The sequence below is a fragment of the Lingula anatina genome, chromosome 1, assembly GCF_051362555.1.
Source record: "Lingula anatina isolate TDL-2025a chromosome 1, LinAna3.0, whole genome shotgun sequence".
NCBI classification, from domain to species: domain Eukaryota; kingdom Metazoa; phylum Brachiopoda; class Lingulata; order Lingulida; family Lingulidae; genus Lingula; species Lingula anatina.
The window spans coordinates 22,300,173-22,319,597 of NC_141767.1; the positions used below are offsets into that span (position 1 = coordinate 22,300,173).

The following is a 19,425-nucleotide window of genomic DNA, read 5'->3' on the forward strand; positions in this document are numbered from 1 at the left end:
AAAAAATGTGGAAACACGCCCGGATCACTTCATTAAAGCCCCCAATTCCAGCTTTAAAGATAGCCAAAAACACAGCTGAAAACAGGATCTGGAGGGGGGGTGGGGGGTGGCCAGAGTTTTTGCTCTTTTTCTTCCTTAATATTGACACAACCACTCTTCCAGTACTTTAAACTTACTACAAATGACCCAACACACCTACCGCAAAAAAAAAAAAAAAATTTTCTTGGCCAATCACGGACTGTTATAGGCCAATCACGGACTGTTATAGACGAATGAAGTTCTGTGAGAGAAATTAGTGATTTTTCCAGTTTTTTTCCCTGATATTTTTTAGTGTTGCTAGGTTTAATTTTGATGTCAAGGAGCAGGTTGGGCCGTCAATTGCTGCCAATTTCTTTTGCAGGACCAGGCTAGTGTGCCGTGTGGGACCAATGGCGGAGGGATCGAGCTTCTGACTTTGAGCAGTGCAGTGGTTTGTTTACAAACAAGGGGTGTGCACGTGTTCAATACTGCATGACGATATGAAAAGTACCGGTAACTCTTTGCAGTATAATTTTGTGTGATTGGCAGTTATGTCAGTGAGTCTGCTGTCTACAGGATTACGAAATATTTCACCAAATTATTTTGTTCATGCAGTTTTGTTGGCATTTCTAAGACTATGTGCGGCCGTCAGGCGTCAATGGGAATTGAAATTATTCGTCGGTTTCCATTGTTCTCGTAATGTGTGCATGTAAACGTATTACAAAATAAACTGATATTGTCGAAGCCATTTGCCCGTAGCTCCTTATGTAGGCCTCACATTTCAGAATAAATCACATTAATGTTACAGTGCTAATATTAACATTTAAAACACATTCTTAGTGCAACAGTTACTTCTTGTTGAATTAATCTAAGGACAATTACAACGTTTAAAACATAACATGACAGATAAATGGCCTTAATCAATATCAATAATAATAATAATAATAATAATAATAATAATAATAATAATCACCGTCTGCAGCTGCCACGCCCCGTTTGTAAGCCATCTTGACACAGTTTGAAATAACGCGGGTTCTCGAGTCAGATTCGATATGTAAACAAACACAATTAATTCATGAGTGAAGAGAGACCACGCATGTTTAGAGAACCTTAACAGGTAAGCAAGTTATATTCACTATGAGCAGTTTTCAAATACATGTAGGAAGGTACCGTGCACGTGGCGGGGAAACCAAAATGCCTGGTAGTGGAAGGTAAGTAGCGTAAGTAAGCGCTAACGTTTCCTCCTGTAACGCATTTGCAATCCCAAACCACTCGTACTGGGTACTGCTACGATACATGTAGGCTTACTATCTCACCTACTGAAATATTTAATGTTTGCTGGATACTGTAACTGAAATGCGGTTTTGTGACTCACAGTTTATTCCTAAGGAAGAAGCCGGATAATCTAGTCTTTTCATGAAACACACAAAGATGTCATGATTGTGATTTTGGGCTAAAATTTTTTTAAAAAAATTGGTATCTGAATGTTCACAAAACATGACAATATTTTTTGCTAATTAAAAGTTACGTGAATAAGGAGCATTTTAATCTTTAATGGTGTTTCTAGTTTAAACTGGTTCTCACAGAAGTTCTCACTGATGCCAATGTTGCACACTTAGGCAAGTACATGCCATTTACGTCTTACTATTATAATTAGAAAGCAAATTCATTATTTGAAATGTGACTACATGTACATGTCATGTATGTGATTATAAAGTCACACATTTTTGTTATTCTAGTGTATTCATCTAATTTTATGCAAACTCAATATTCCAGGAAAAAATTGACCTGGGATAAAACATGTATGGCTTATTTGGCATGGGGCCAAAAATCTTGGAAAGAAGAATCTGATATCACTGTGAGTAGATATGCATGGGAACAACACAAACTGTTGCACCATTTTCTATATTTTCAGGTAGAGAAAATAAGTGAGCTTTTTTTCCATCGCAGATGTTTTCTTTTTTTAATAGAGTTATAAACTAAGAATTCAAAAGCTCTTTTTTTGCAATTTTATATTTTATGCTGGACAGACAAAGAGTACAAGAGATCTGATGCATGGATCAAAGACATATAAATTATACTCTCACTATTGGGAATGCGAGCAAGACTACGGAAATGTTTTGGTGAGATATTGCTGCAGTGTTGTGTTTATTTATTTATTTGACAAAAATCTCACAGTGTAATACCACAGTCTAAATTTAAGTATACACTTTAAATTATAAATTATGTATGTATATTATAATATACTTATCAGGTAACAAAAATTATATGGACTTAGTCCCCATTCCCATACCTAGATCAATCTAGCATGATCGACCCATCTCCGAGTGGATTCTGACTAAGTTGCGTTCAGGATAAAGCAGCTTAGATGTCTGACATGCCTACTGAAGCAGCTAAACGATTGTAAATTACTTCCTAACAGCTTCAGTAGGGGTGCCAGACATCAGCACCACTTAGGCAGAGATAGGTTGATCCTGCTAGATTGATCTAGGTATGGGAATGGGATCTAACACTGATCAGATATCAGTCTTTATTCAATCAAGGCAAAGTCTATAAAGAAAATTCATTTTCACTTCCAGCCAAAATGGAGGGGTGTTCTACCATCACATTCAAAATGAACATGAATTGTTTTTAGAGATGGTCTGGGGGAAGCACATTGTCAGCATGAGCCTATCCCACCAGAGGCTGAGAGGAACAAACCATGGCTAGAACCTGGGTCACATGCAGTTCCGGCACTGGTAGAAACTGTTCTAAACAAGAGGTTTCAAAACAACTTATCTCAGGTTATTAACACAGTAATATACTTGTAGCAACATTAGCATATTATAGAGGATACGAGTGGAGTTTTTGTCTCATCACAAAGAACCTCTCCAGACCCAAATCTTGTTTAAGAAAATGTTTAAGGACTAGCTGCTGTTAACAAGATGACAAGATGGGAAGCTCTTTTTGTGTTTTCTTAGCTGTGTGCTGTTTTGTCTTATATGTAGACTCTGTTAGTACTGTGATGGATACTGTATGTATATATTCAGGTACAATGTATGTTCTAATTTATGCAAAGAATCGTTGTTAAACAACTCTGGTAGAAAAATTGTAGAGCCTGGATTTATAAAAATCACTATATAAAGTTAAATCTATACAAATGTAGTAAGAGGCATTTTCAGTTTTTTTTTTTGCAGACACAGAATCTGTTGAAAATATCAATTCACATGTTTTGATGTATTTTTTCAAAACAGAACTCATTTAAACCACCTGCCTACAGAGCTAGAAGCTATCTGGTTGTGATACACTGCCAAGTGGATGGTACATTCAGCTAGTGTTAATTCTGAAAGGGATTTCAGATCATGATTGATTTCTTTATGATGCAGATAAATAAAAAATGCACAGTATTCATTGCAATTTGATACAGTCTGATGTATTGAGAAATGGCTGTTCACTTCTTTTTTGAAATACTGTCAACTGCTACGTACTAAAATGTTTTAAATGAGATGTTCCCATGTTTCTTGAAAATATAAAAGCATAATCTAAGAGCAAAGGAAGTATTAAAACAAATGTTTTCATTCTGAAGTTCAAGTTACAATTAGCTAGATGATTATTATAATTATTTGATCCTCACATTGTAGGTATGGAAATTGGTTTAGCAAGCACATAAGGACATGGGTGGTCTATCCTGTAGTAAAAAAGATATAAAGATATCATTACATTCTCACATAACAGTCTCATGCAATGACATTGAGGCTGACATTTGGCTCATGGCAGCACGGATGCAACTTGAGCCATGGGACCCAAGGAACCTCAGTCCAAATCCTGTTTAGTGATTATTATGCATGATTGGCAATGCCCAATACAAGAAGACATAACAAATAAGTTAAACTGTTTTGTAGTTTTGGTTGGTCATGTATGTAAGACCCCATTCCTATAGACACACCATCAGTCCATGTGGTTCAACCCAGCTCTGTGAGGACTCTCGCTAAGTGCAATCAGCTGAACAGATTGATTTGCCTCCTCTTGTTTCCAACATACCAGTACTCATAATAGTCACTAGCTTTCTGTATTCTTAACACCAGAAAATGTACTAATCTTTTAAGCTGATTGCACTTAGCAAAAATCCCAGCAGAGTTGGGTATATCAAGGTAGACCTTTGTTTTTATGTGAATTGGGCCTTAGAAAACTGGATGTATGTTGTTCAAGGTATCAGGACACACACACACCCCTCCTGTAATCAATATCATACTGAAAATAAAAATGCAACACTGAGACAAACTTTAAATGCCTGCCTTTAATCAAAATGTATCTCAAGCTAGAGGTGGGGTAAATGGATAATGTCACCCATCCAGGTATCCCTTTAATGAACTAACTGCCACATTTTGTTTTGCCACTACACTGTGAAGGGGTGAGGTTGTCCAGGAGAGATTGTCCTTGAATCTTTCAAATCTCAAGGTGTCAGATTCCTATTTATTTAGAAATAGAAATATTTTAGAATTCTTTTAGAGAAAAAAATTTAAAAAAAAAATTGTTTTAAATATTTTTTTAATTTATTTATTATTTATTTATTTATTTATTTATTTTAATTTTATTATTTTTTGGGGGGGGCTAGAAGTGATGTTATGTGTCATGTAAGTCATTGGAAAATCAGTTGTGGATATGCCATAATTAATATTGAACTGTTTATGAATGTTTGGAAAATTTTGGCAAAGATTTTGACTAACAAACCCCCTCAATTTCCCATATGGCATGTTCCATGCACGTTGGAGATTGTCATGTGTTTACTCCTATACTGACACTCAGTACAAATTGTACATTTTGTAGAAATACGTAAGTGTGATTCATTTTGAAGCTTTGTATCTAGTTTCCTAATTTTCATATTGATTAATAAAAAATGCATATTTGTAAGTTGGTGGAAATATGGGTTAATGCTTTTTTTTTTTTTTTTTTTTGACTGATGAGTCTCCAAAAGCTCTGAGAAGCAGTTTCTCATAACTTGTGCCGTTCTGAAAATAGTTCAGAGTTGAGAAAAAAAAAACATTTACAACAAGCAAAAACAGTGAAAGTTGCATGACCAAATGTTATCACTTACTTGAAGGGACATGTTCAGAAAGGAAATATTAAAAAAAGCTGTATTGTTATTGTTTATAACCTGAGAACAAAGTATTTGTATCAACGACATAAAAGTCACAGTATCACAAAACAAAAATGTATATTTATTTGTATTGCATTTCTTGCACTGCTTTAACAAGAGTGCAGAAAAAGTTAGTGCTTCTAATAAAAACTCATATTTGCTAATTGCTGTTGTTAATTATCTCATTTTCAGTCTTATGTGTGGCTGTCCAATCACAACAGGCTTGAAATAAAATGTTATTTACAGCCACAGCTTTTAGGGGAAACATTCGCTAGCAATACATGTAAACGTGTTGACAGTATTTTGCCCATTCTATTCTGACTGCTTCACTTGCTGGTTATGTGAAAAGAAAATGGCTATAGAATTCAGATTAATAAAATATCTGTCTTTCTAGCTGCAAAAGCTGAGAAAGGGGCCTATCTCCAGTCTTCAAGATATAACATGCAGAAAATGGAGGGGAGAACAATCTGCACAGCATCAGTTTATTTCACAGTGCGTACCTTCACACCCGCCCCCACCCTTTCTCTAGGGTATTTTTTCCTTCTCTCTGTAATATTTACGATCTTTTGTGAATACGACCGGTGTTAAAAAAAGGTAAGTTTATTAGTATCTCTAAAATCTGTAATTGATGACTTCAATAACTTCCCTTAATCATGGTTAAATAGTATTCTTTGACCACGGCGCCGCAGAAGCTTAGAGCAGGCCAGTTTGGATATACATAGGCCTACTCGTATATATCAGGCCCGTAGCCATGGGGGGGGGGGGGGGGGGGGGGGGGGGGGGTCGAAAGAACCCCCCTTTTTGCCGAAAAAGGTCCCCTCTGAGTAAAATTTTATCTATGTACACGAAACTTTCTTGGTAAAAGGTCCACTTTTTCAAAGGAAGAACCCCCCATTTCAAACTGCTGGCTACGGGCCTGTACATATATCTGCAATCGATAGTCCGGGGGCGTACAAATACATGTAAATTTCATCCCACGCAGCGATTTGTTATATCTATCTTCATTGTTATTTTTAATTTTTGACTTAATATAAACTGTTGAGAAATATGATGTATGGTGACAAATAGGTCTATGCGGCCGAGGGTTAGGCCTATAGCCTTATAGTAAAATAATATTCTATGGATATATATATTCTATAGATTCGCCGTTCTTTGGGACCGATTTCCACAGCAACTCCTCAATCAAAATGTGCCATTCACTGTACCAGTTGTGATTTGCATAACAATAAGTCACGCATCACATTGCGACCTATGCTCCTGGCTGGTCACTTGACAGCTAGACCCTCTAAGAAGACGACCTGCATTGATAGATGTGGTAAAGTCATTGTGCCGAACAATTTTTTTCAGCGTTGAAGTTTGGACCCACTGTGTGGGCTTACATTTTTTGGTGAAGCCACAGTTGAGGCAAATATGTTTTGTGAGTAGAATATCGCCTACTAGCCTTTACAAGTGGAAAGAAGTTATTTGATAATGTGGTAGACGTACAGTGCATACGTAAATGTACGGCTTGCCGAAGTTTTCGCCCTTTCATGTTGCAATGTAGGTTACCGTACAGTAGCTGCACTCAGTCAAGAAACCTTCACACTGATTGACTCGGTTTATGCCACTTATTAGGTAGTGTAATTAGACAGAAACGTACGTTACAAACACTACTCGATGTGCTGAGCCCCCAGAGTCATTGTCGACTTATATGACTGACAGTGGTCAAATCCACCTGGAAACTACTGCCATGAAGATGGGCGTTTTGCACACAAAGACTAAAACCAGAATTGGCTTTTGGAATGTGAGAACCATGTATGAAGCTGGAAAACTAGCAGAAATTATAACAGAGATGGAGCGCTACAAGCTACACATATTGGGCATAAGTGAATGTAGATGGACTGGCTCTGGCAGACAAAAAGCAGCAACAGGAGAGACGGTAATATTTTCAGGACGAGAAGACGGACAACACCACGAAGGTGTTGCCATTATCCTACGAAAAGAAGTGACCCACTCCATGCTAGAATGGGAGCCTGTTAACAGCAGAATTATAAGGGTACGATTGAAAGGGAACCAAGTCAACCTGACAGTGATCCAGTGCTATGCACCCACAAACGACAGAGAAGACGATGTAAAAGATAATTTCTATCTCAGTTTACAAGCCACAATAGAGAAAGTACCTCAACATGACATGATCATTGTGATGGGTGATATAAATGCTAAAGTGGGGAGCAAACAATTCGAAGATGACAGAGTTCGGGGAAAACATGGATGTGGTGAAATTAATGCAAATGGTGAACGTTTAGTTGATTTTTGCAACGTGAATGATCTAGTCATAGGGGGCACTCTCTTCCCCCACCGCTTAATACATAAGTTGACTTGGACATCCCCCAATGGACGTGACAAGAATCAAATTGACCACCTAATGATAAATGGAAAATGGCGAAGATCTTTGTTAGATGTGCGCGTGAGAAGGGGTGCTGACGTTGGAAGTGACCATCACCTAACTGAAGCTTTTATAAGACTAAAGCTAAAAAAGTCAGGACCACAGCAGAAAGTAAGGAAACGATTTGATGTTGAACGGCTAAAGGACACAAAAATCAAGGAACAGTTCACAGTCCACTTAAAGAACAGATTTAAAGTTCTTGAAGATCTTGAAATACAAGAGACACCACCAGGACAGGTTGACTATCTTTGGAATGAAGTAGCCTCAACATACAAACAATGTAGTGAGAAATATCTGGGATATAGAACAAGAACCAAAAAAGAATGGATGACACCAACCACATGGAGGGCAATAGAATCCAGGCATAGCACCAAAAAGAAATTACTAGATGCCAAGTCAGAAAGACTTATTGAAAGATACCAAGAGGAATACCGAGAAGCACATAAGATAGTGAAACGTCTTGTCAGAACAGATAAACGGGAGTTTTTAGATCAACTAGCATTGAGTGCAGAAGAAGCAGCATCACGAAATGAACAAGGAACAGTTTATAAGATCACCAAAGTTATCTGTGGAAAAATGAGCACAAAGAGCAATAATTCACCAGTTGCAGATAAAAATGGGACTCTACTTACTAAGGAAGAAGATATACAAAAAAGATGGACAGAACACTTTACTGAAACTCTCAACAGACCACCACCAACAACACAAGCGAATATACCAGAAGCAGCAGAAGATTTAGATATTGACATAAACACACCTACCAAGACTGAAATTATTAAATCAATAAAGTCAATGAAGAACAGAAAGGCACCAGGAAACGACAACTTGAATGCTGAACTATTCAAAGCATCACCAGAGATAGCAGCAGCCTTTTTGGAACCCCTGTACACTGCAATATGGAAGGAAGAAAAAATTCCAAATAGCTGGAATAAAGGAATCATTGTCAAAATACCAAAGAAAGGGTCACTCAGGGACTGCAATAACTGGAGAGGTAAAACGCTTCTGTCCATACCAAGCAAAATACTTTGCAAAATAATAGCCAATAGAATATCAGATGCAGTAGACAAAGAGCTCAGAAAAGAACAAGCTGGTTTCAGAAAGGGTGTGGGGTGCACAGATCAGATATTTGCTCTACGTAACATCATAGAGCAGTGCACAGAATGGCAACGACAGCTCTTTATTAACTTTATTGATTTTGAAAAAGCTTTTGACAGTATACATAGAGATAGTCTCTGGAAGATCCTTAGAAATTACGGAGTACCACCAAAAGTTGTTAGGATGATAAGATGCTTTTATAGTCACTTCTGCTGTTGTGTTGGTGAGACTAATATGAGTTTTAAAGTCCAAACGGGCGTGCGTCAGGGCTGTGTGCTGTCATCCATCTTGTTTAATTTAGCAATTGACTGGGTAATGAGGCGCACCACAGAAGATACATCAAGAGGAATAAGATGGACTTTATACTCGACTCTAGAAGACCTCGATTTTGCAGACGATCTTGCATTACTGTCCCACACACATCAGCATATACAAGAGAAGACTGACATACTTAACATCTTCAGTCAGCAAATTGGGCTTAGGATAAGCAAAAAGAAGACTGAAGTGATGGCATTAAATATACAATCACCACCACCAGTTGAAGTGGAAGGCTGCATCCTTAATAACACCAGCTGCTTTACATACCTAGGAAGCATTGTAGCCACAGATGGAGGAACCAGTAGAGATGTCAACAACAGACTAACCAAAGCCAGAAATGCCTTTAAGAGCTTAAACAAAATCTGGAAATGCTCTCAATATAGTATAAAAACCAAACTCAGAATATTTGAGAGCTGTATACTATCAACTCTTCTCTATGGTTCGGAATGCTGGCGCATAACTGAAGAAGATATAAAAAAGTTGTCTACTTTTCACACTTCAAGCCTCAGAAAAATATTAAAAATATTTTGGCCAAGAACTATATCTAATGATGATCTGCTAAAGCAAACAAACCAGAGAAGTATAAGTGAAATCATCAGGACAAGAAGATGGAAATGGATTGGCCATGTTCTGAGGAAAGACCCAAATTCCACCACTAAAGTAGCCATGTACTGGACACCAGAGGGGCATAGAAAAAGGGGCAGACCCAAGACCACATGGAGGAGGACAGTTGAAGCAGAATTGAAACAACTGGGTGAAAGTTGGGGGACAATTCAACACCTAGCGAGAGACAGAGAGGAGTGGAGGACCTTTGTTGACGCCCTAGACGCCCAACGGCGTAATAGGAGATAGTAGTAGTAGTAGTACGTTACAAAGACCAAAGCCGAAGAAGTTTACGTTTATTTTGAAATAGTTTACTTATATCTATTCAGATCTCCATGTCGTTTAAACTCTTTGTCGTTTAGAATTATGTTCTTTTCGTTATCTTATCTTAGTTCTAATTTTATTGCATTGGGATATCATTTTAAATTCGTAATTAAAACATTGTTTTGACATTTCAGAACTGCCAACTCTGCAGTGATCCCGCGAAATGCACGAGCGTCTCATTGATAGAATCTTCCAAAGCCTTCTAGTCGTATTTTGGAACCTTACACGGGCACACACGCAGGCACTGACGTGCTCGAACGACCACGCACCGCACATGCAATATGGCGAAAATGGGACATGCTTTTATTGCGACTTTCAAAACACAGTAATCGAGTATTTTAATATTCAAATTACACCTTAATTAGGACAAGCTATCGACACCCTTTCTAGATGTTGGTTTCTTTTGGTAAAAAGCATGGATGCTGGTATTAAAATCCAAATAGAGAAAGTATTAGGAAATAGTTCCAATGCAAACCAAACCACGGCCCCGAAATGTCAATAATTCATATTTTATTATATTATATGACTATTATATTTCTTCACCATGATTTTCTGTCTCTAAAGATACCCTAAATAAAAAAATATCACACAAGAAGGACTTTGTTTTATAGTTTGATATGAGTTTGGTTTGTGTGAATGCATTGATGTGGATGACAGTTGAAAGTTGACAAGTGGGTCGAGTTTACTCCATATAAGGGGTTACAGGTGGGGCGAGTCCATTCATCTGAGGGGTGACAGGTGGGGCGAGTCCATTTCATCTGAGGGGTGACAGGTAGGGCGAGTCCATTCCATCTGAGGGGTGGCAGGTAGGGCGAGTCCATTTCATCTGAGGGGTGACAGGTGGGATGAGTCCATTCCATCTGAGGGGTGACAGGTGGGAAGAGTCCATTCTATTTGAGGGGTGGCAGGTGGGGCGAGTCCATTCCATATGAGGGGTGACAGGTGGGACGAGTCCATTCCATATGAGGGGTGGCAGGTGGGGCGAGTCCATCCAATTTGAGGGGTGACAGGTGGGGCGAGTCCATTCCATATGAGGGGTGGCAGGTGGGGCGAGTCCATTCCATCTGAGGGATACCAGGTGGGGCGAGTCCATTCCATTTGAGGGGTGACAGGTGGGTCGAGACCATTCTTTTTGGGGAGAGCACACAAGTAAAATCACAAAATTACATATTAATACCACTGCAATTAGGTGTATAAAAGAACACTATATTTTTAGTATTGTTTTACCAAGTTTTAAGGGGTTAAGACTTTGTATCATGCAGAAAAAGACATTAAATTATTTGGCTAAAAAACTACATTTTTTACAATTTATTAAAAAGATTACCTTTTTGTCTGCACATTTGGGACTGTGTGGAAATAAATCTAGGTCACAAAATTTAATCAAAAGATCAATATATTCTATTTATGATTTTAATGAGATATTTTCAAATTTATTGGAATATGCAGACCTAATTTTTGGGTGGAGTAAATTTCAACTGTTGCCTTTTCTAAAGTGTGTCATGATCTCTCATATTTGTTTTAATTTAAGATTGAAGTATTAATCTGATGAGGTCGTGAAATTTGAATAAATTTTCTGTAGCAAACCAGAACCCTTAAAACCTGGACCTATATTAAATTAAGAAAATTATATCCCGAAGGACGAACTTATTTAATCCAATAGATATAAAAAAAACCTTCTCTCCATATAATAAAATGTAGGGCAGATTTTCAAAAAGGCAAGATCGTAAATTCATAAAAATTATATATATAAATGTGGGCTGTTGGAAAATCCTGCGGATGTATTTTTTTAAATTCTCAACTTCAGTTATTTACAAAATACTGGGCATATTAACAAACCTTTTAAAACCTTCGATTTAAGACATCTTCTGTTACTGTAGAAATCATCTATCCCAAACACAATGATTACAGATCATTTTTAACAGATTTAATTTGAAAGTGCACAGACAATAATCATATCTTCATAACTTTACCCCTAACCATCTACTATTACTAATATTTTTATCATTATTTCATATCGAAATAAAAAAAACAAGTAATTAAAAACGTTTTTATTCAATTTTAAAACAAAGATGCATGGATGTGCGTAGGGTTCCAGAACGTGAATGACCGGCTTGGTTACTAGCAGGCGGGTGTCGTGCAGTTCTCAGCATCTCAGTGGACTTCTGAAATGAGAAGGTAATGTTAGCAATATCTGACTAAACGGGGAGACTCGGAAAATACGACCAATGCATTTTACATCTAAGAGAAGAGAATACTTGAAATGATGTGGGTGTTTACTGACTTGTCCAAAGTTCAGGCTCAGATAGCACCCCAAAAAAGTAATCGATATCTATGTTGCCTAACACCAAAATTAAGACCTTAAGTTAGTAATAAAGATATTTCAGGTGTTTTGCTTTGAAAAAATAAATATTGAAAACACTTCTCTAATTTGTGGAGATCATCACAAGGGACGTTTATTTATTTTACCTACTATGTTATCTTGTAATATCTAAAGTCGCTTTGCACCACGCGTTTGGGAGCCATATTTCGCTTTAGTTTAAATCATTTCCAGTATTTCAACACTGCTTACAAACATTTTACAGGTACATGTATAATAAAATAAACAAACCTACAAAAACTGATTTTATATTTTAAACTATCGTGATTGTCGTAAAAGGAGACGTTTGAATTTTTGATAAACTTTGACTATAAAATTGATGCACACGTTCATGGGGCACGCTTGTCTAAGAATCAAAAGCTCAGAACAGTGACAAGTACGGTATTATCATCTAAATCATTCTGTGATCTTTTTAGTGGTATGCCCATTTACTAATTTGCTTAATGATACTTTGAGTGACATAACAGAAACGGCAGGTAAAATATAACAAATAGTAGTGATATACTAGTAAATACTTTTCGTAAATTTTCTTGCATTCTTCTACTCTTTCTATCAACTGACATAGGTTACTGATGAAAAAGTGATACTTACGAAACATGCATTTGCTTCTACGCCTCATAAAAGCTCGACCTTGCAACTGCACCACACGTTGAACAACATTGCGTCTTCACCCAGCTGTGTCTTACTGCCTAGTGAGCATTCGGAAAAACAGATCGCACTACCGTGAGCAAGTTATTGTTATGCAAATTACAGACAGGTACGGCTCATTTTAGTCGAGGGACTGTGGATGAAACTGTTCACGAATGGTCACGGTCAAATGCAGTGGCGAACTATTACCCTCAAACATTAAAGAAGAAATGTCATACATATAAATATATGAAAACCCATATGCTTGTGCTAATTCATAATTTTTACCTGGAGAACTTAAAAAAGTCTGTAATAATTTTGCATTTTTTGTTCGTGACAAAACCTTCTCCCGGCAACTGGTGGCGCCCAGTGAAATCCAAGCAATCTGAAATTAAGGATTCGAGATCAGAGATGGACTCTCAGGGGAAGAGATCAATGTACTGCGGCAGTGCCGTACGCTTTACATAGAGGATAATTTCTATCCTTGTTAATTCAGCCAAGATTACTTTTGCCACGGGCGTCGAATAAAATCAAACCTGTAACTGTAACTAAATTTATCAAAATAATAAAAAAATGGTTTTAAAGTAAAAGTGACAGTTGTTTTGTGTCTTTAGTTAACTAGTGAATTTTCTTAACTTGTTATTCAGAAATACATTCCAATAAACTGAATTGCTTGCAAGGTCAGCTAACACTAGGATGAATAAGTTGCTGTAAACTTGATGGAGTTAACAGTTTTTGGTAACCTGTTATAGATAGACAGGTTGAGGTGACTGTGACCTTGTTACATATATATATATATATATATATATATATATATATATCTGAACCTTGGAAGTTTAAACTTAAAGGCCATACATTTAAACCTATATTTAGCCATCAAACATGTCCTACTGCCAAACACATCCAAGCAAATTTCCCGTTGGGTGGGGTTGATATCACATTGTTTTCTGACGTTGATCCAACGTTGTTATCTGAGGTTGACACAACTTTCAAATCCAACGTTTATTCAATGTCCTTTCAACGTTATGGTTCAACGTTGTTTCAACGTTAAAACAACATAATTTGCCTGCTGGGAATGGTGTACGGTTTTCCTTGTAACTTTTTCTTTGTCATCGTAAGTGGCCACGGTCTACGCGTCTTACGAACTACACCTTGATGCTTATTACAAAATTGGGTTGGAGTAAGTCGGCGATTAGAGCGATGCGGATTGTAGAACCTTCGGATAGTTGGTGTGTACCCGAAATGTTGTGAAATGCATCAATAAACTATTGAACTGAATAAACCACCATAGGGGCGGATCCAGGATTATTTGAAGGGGGAGTCCGGGGCCCGAAATTTTTGATATTTTAGAGGGCGAACGGTGTCATTTCGTACGGTTTAGAACTATGATTCAGCTAGTCAAATTTCTAATTTTAAGAGGGGACCATTGGTGTGATTTTTTTCAGAAATCGAAGGGGTCATGACCATCTGACACCCCCCTAAAACCACCACTGTACCATTATCTAGGGTTCATTATTTCCGGGAAGGATTAAATTGACATCAATCAATACTGTAAGTAATGGATCGGCACTTGATGAGGTTATGGGTAAAAAAGAAAATCCACAGGCGTCATCCACAGATTAGTACGCGTGAAGATCAAATACATGTACATGTGCTTCCACGCACAAATCATAGTAGGCGTTTAATTTACCAATATTGCACATTTGTGCCTAGCCTGCGACTAAAACTACATTGCGAAGCTAGCAAATATACAGACACTAAAGAAAAAATCCATTCCCATTGCTATAAGTTTTATTGGAACTTTCAGACTATTTACGTGAACGTCGCTAAAATACACTCAGAAATTGATACCTTTCATAAAAATCAACCGATCATGCTGAGTTTCGACCTGAGCCTGCCATTTTATCAAATAATAAGAAGAATAGCTAATAGCAGTTTTGAAGTTAAACATAAATACGGTTTGACACTTGTAAGTTGAACAACAGGCGTATCGGACTTAACGACGCTGCCAAACATACAGACACCAAACAGCAAAACGTACTGCAAAAATATAAACAAACATTATTTTTGGAAAATAAACCGGTGTGACGGAACTGAGAGTCCGGTGTGATACAGAGTCCCGGACTGTCAGATTCAGAAACCAGGGGTCCTGCTTTGAAATACAGGTTACCTCCGGACCCTGAATATTCTTAATATAGAGTGTCCTCCGGACTCTCTGTTATACCGGACCCTACATTCGCGCCCAGCAGACGCCCCTGCATTTTTAGGGCAGCTGAAGTGTGATAGCTGTGGAAACGGGCACAAAGTATGAGATTCAGTGGTCGGCTAATGTGGCTCAACTGATGCAACGTCCAAATCGAAATTAACTGGCACTCTTTTCACCGCAGTATATGTCAGCAACAAGTCTTTCTATTGGTATGCTACCGATTGTTTCCTGGAAGAAGAGTTTTTCCACAAGCCTACCACTCACTACTCGCAGGCAGGGCAGAATAAGCAACAGTTTGCCAAATCTTGTCGGCATGAGTGGGTGTCTTTGCCGGCAGTATTCCCCAAGAAGAACTTGTGCCTGGTCCTGTAATCTTTCAATTTGATGCACATTGCTGATGTCGACCGTTTCTATAAAAATAAAACCCTTTATCAGTTTAGAAATGAAGAATCTTTTTGTTTTTAATTATTTCTAAACAACTAAATCATCGACCAGCGGGTTCCAGATTTTTGTATTTTATACCTTGGTAATTTATGAAAGATAATTATTAAAGAAAACGAAAAAAAGGAAAAGGAATAATTTAGCGGTTTTCATTTTCTCTAAACGTATTTACTCTTTTCGTATGCTTTTACCAGTACCTGCAAAGGTAACTTAGCATAAACGTTCATTTCTTACCAGTTCTGAATAGCAATATGGCTTTCAGACAAGCGTACTCCGTTGTATCCAATTCCTGCTGCTTTAGACGCTCTACAATGTCCCGAATATAGCGTATTTCAGACAGAATGACTGCCATTTTGTCTCCCGATACCTCTTCTGGCGTGAGTTTGGCACATTCAAGGATGCAATGGACCTCTAATGGAATATTCCATTGTGCCAGATTTAAGATGAACAGATCTTTCCAAGTGTCTCCCAAGAGGACTAACTGGAAAACAACGCAGACATCATTTATAACTAGTTTTAACGGCTCTTGAAAATCATCAAATGATCAGAAGCTTGACAGAATAACTTGACGTAAATGTGAAAAAAAATAAATAAAAAATAAAATAATAATACTAACACCCCTTTGGGCTCTAAGATAATGTTCAGGTTTCACAGAAGGAGGAAGAAGGTTTTGATTTTAAGACCAAAATTTTTGTTCTGCTTTGACACCAGCTATACCAATACAAATTATGCAAAACAAAGCTTAAATATCCTCTACCAGAAACCTTCTATAGTTGTTTCAAAACTGAACGATCTGATAGCAGCTGAATAGTTTTCATTAGCACTATCATTGCCAAACTATGCAACGGCTTTTAGTTTTACCTGATCTTTCTTCGAAAGCGTCCCAAATGCAGGTAGCTGCCTAATCCAGTTGACGATAGAGAACAGGAGGCGCGCGGTAATTTCTTGGAGTGATTCCCGGGCATATAACTGTGAGGGAACCCTGAAAGCCGATGGGTACTCCCCGTTCAATCCGCGGATGAGATCCAGCCGCAAAGCCTGGTTGTGCAGGGCCGGGGTCATCATTGGGCATTCTTGGGTCTGTTCAGCCGTCATAAGACCTTGTAGGAAAGTTGGCACTTCGCTGTTTGTAAGCGACAGTGTCTTCGCTGGGGGCTTGGCAACAACCCTCAAGTCCATGGGAATGTCGTGTATTTGTAAGGAGCTGCTGCTGGGGGGAGTCAAATTTGCGACATCCACGTAGACTGGGTAACTAGCGGTCTTCTCCTTAGGTTTTCGTGGTCCCCGCTCATGTTGTACAGCTAGAGGAGAAACGAAGTTCAAAATGTGGATGTTATTGTTTACCCTTTAAGAAAAGCTTTTAAAAACATATAACATTCTACTGTAGATCTTTCTCTGTGGATTTCAAATATTCTTTTTTTTTTCGAAATAAAATGGAACTGAACACGGAAATGCTAGATTTTTTTAAAGTGCAGATTGCTTACTCACCATCTTTATTCATATCTGCTTCGAAGCACTTCCTAAGCCGACATGCCCTGCACTGGTTCCTGTGCGTCTTGTCTATTGGGCACTTGCCATTCGTCTCTCCCTGCGCCTTACAAGTGTACATACGATTCCTGTGAATACTGCGCTTGAAGAACCCGGAACAACCTAAAACAGTAAAAATATTTCGGAACTGAAACTGGTCTGGATTGATAAGGATTGAAAAATCTTTGTGTTTGGAATAACTCCAAGCAATTTCAACCTTTTTTGTCTTTTGTTATTGGAAAATAATTGATGTAGAAAGGAGTGTTTACCATCACATGTGTATATTCCATAATGTTTCCCAGAACTTCTATCGCCGCACACTTTGCAAGGAATGTCCAGAAGGCGCTCGCCTGGAAATCAATATAGAACATTTATTATGTTGTTCTGTTGATAAAATTGGTAGTGATTAATCTCTTTTCCTTGAAATTTCATTTATTTTCAATAAACAATGCAATCTTTATGATATGGGGACATCTGTTGTAGAATTATCACTACTGGAAACTTTCCACTTCAGGCAAACCATCTTCACTTAATTGAAAGACGTTTGTGAGGATGCAGGATCAAAGTCGCTGGGAAACTAATATAAATAATCATTCTATCACTATCGCTTTAAGGCAAGCTGGCTACTGTATGACTTATGATTTATGTTAGGAATGCAAAACGTATGGGAATCATTCTGAAATATTAATTCTAAAAATATACTTTTCAAGAATTGAAAATGTTATTCTTATAATTAATTCTGTCAATATTTGAGAGACAACGTACATTGTGTATGCAACAGTTCCCTTTGTCTTTGTCGAAGTATATATAATAAACCTATAACGTTAATGTATGTTGCTGTATGAAGTTAAATATCACAAGAGTACCAACCATCAGCCACTAAAATCGTTCTTTTAGCATATACTTTTTATAACCCAACGCTACAACATATTTTTGAATAAATAGATTATATAAATACATGTACATTACCTGAGCGCCTGTTCTCCGCCTCCATAACAATGCTCAGCAGAAACTTGATTTCTGGAAGTAACACAAATATTCTCTTGTACAGTAATAGGCCCACCCGAAACCATTTAAACAATAAATTACAAAAAAAAATATTTTTGGAAAACGCAACTTTCACACACGTTCACATATATTTATATTTGTTATTCTGATCAATGTCCCAGACCTCTTTACGTGTTTGTCTTGTACAATCATTTTCCTGATCGGTAGATTACAAATTTCTTGTTCCTTCATTCGTAAACTCTGATAAGTCACCGAGTGCAACAGAAGTCACTTGGCAAGAGTTTCACGTTCTCTGGCCACTTTCTTCCCGCCCTCCTAACCCTCGAGGTCAGGTTCCAATGAATTTTTAATGCAGCACGTGGCGAGTGCCTTTCTAAGTGTGTTGTTGTGATATGATAGTACATTGACAGAGGACCGATAAATCAATAGGAGTTTACCCGGCGACTTGGGTCACTGAGTTGGCAAACTGACTTTTGGGGTACAGGCTTATTGAATTTTGATACTCGCACTTACGATTGTCAGGTAGCGCACTCGATTATGTACATGCTAATTGCTTATGCTTATTTGATTAAATGTTTTATCAATTAACTTGAGAGAAAACTCACGAAATATCTCCGAAATATTGCTACGACGTGTAATCGATTGCCAAAGAAGAGAAAAATAATATGAAGAAAATGAGGAAATAAAATGATAAAAAGTATGTGTATGAAACATAACCAAAGCGCATCTTGCTGAGAATTTTTCACCTATGGAATAATTAAAAACAAAATCAGGAAAGGCAGATTTATGACGTCTTCACACAGCGCAGGTATTATCTTGCATTAGCGGCTATTACTAACGTAAGAGATTTTTCGAAAAATAATGATATAAAAACAATTTTCGTTCTTAAATAATTGCTAATTGTACGATATCTAAACTCTTGTCATTGCGCAACAGTAAGTTCGGCAGTCACAATGTCTCTCGTTTCATTGAAGGGTTTTATTTTCCGTCGGGAACAAAACCCTGCTTCGTCCTGTTACGTAAATAGCGCGGTAATATTGCTTTCGTCAGCTGTTGATAAAGTAAGAAGATTTGTGCACGCCTAATTCGACTGGCACGTACTTCATAAGAAGCATTTGTTCGGTTTCTCGCAGTAGTCAAATTCCTTGCCTTTGGGCAGGATCATCAGAATTAACAAATCGATCAGAGTTTGTCAATTGATTTACACAATAAGCTATGAGGCTTATCATTAGCGAACTACTTAATGGTCAAGACAAAAAGACAAGAAATATTTTAAACAAAACGTCTGTTTATTCAATTCTCAAATGACAATGTAGACGTTTACATTGCTGACTATAGGG

The 19,425-nt window shown here is 37.6% G+C and overlaps 1 protein-coding gene and 2 long non-coding RNA genes across 14 annotated transcripts; 1 reads left to right on the plus strand and 2 right to left on the minus strand.

The window, feature by feature from the left end:
* Positions 1-1,015: 1,015 nt before the first annotated feature.
* Positions 1,016-10,562, plus strand: LOC147764108 (uncharacterized). Of its 12 annotated transcripts, none has more exons than XR_015332092.1 (5): positions 1,016-1,135; positions 1,795-1,876; positions 2,049-2,141; positions 2,598-2,801; positions 10,034-10,562. It is a non-coding gene; the product is annotated as an uncharacterized LOC147764108 (long non-coding RNA). The 12 variants fall into 12 exon arrangements; XR_015332087.1 differs by having other exon boundaries at positions 1,110-1,229; XR_015332089.1 differs by having other exon boundaries at positions 1,110-1,229; positions 2,654-2,801.
* Positions 10,563-10,975: 413 nt separating this feature from the next.
* LOC147764109 (uncharacterized) lies at positions 10,976-13,316 on the minus strand. Its single transcript, XR_015331941.1, has 3 exons — positions 13,192-13,316; positions 12,868-12,965; positions 10,976-12,061 (listed from the first exon to the last, which is right to left on the minus strand). It is a non-coding gene; the product is annotated as an uncharacterized LOC147764109 (long non-coding RNA).
* Positions 13,317-14,914: 1,598 nt separating this feature from the next.
* Positions 14,915-18,106, minus strand: LOC147764110 (nuclear receptor subfamily 2 group E member 1-like). The gene is made up of 6 exons (XM_087000963.1): positions 18,047-18,106; positions 17,347-17,427; positions 17,039-17,200; positions 16,412-16,851; positions 15,785-16,031; positions 14,915-15,519 (listed from the first exon to the last, which is right to left on the minus strand). The coding sequence occupies exons 1-6, from the start codon at positions 18,069-18,071 to the stop codon at positions 15,266-15,268; spliced, it is 1,209 nt and encodes a 402-aa protein (XP_086857089.1). The 5' UTR covers positions 18,072-18,106; the 3' UTR covers positions 14,915-15,265.
* Positions 18,107-19,425: the final 1,319 nt, after the last annotated feature.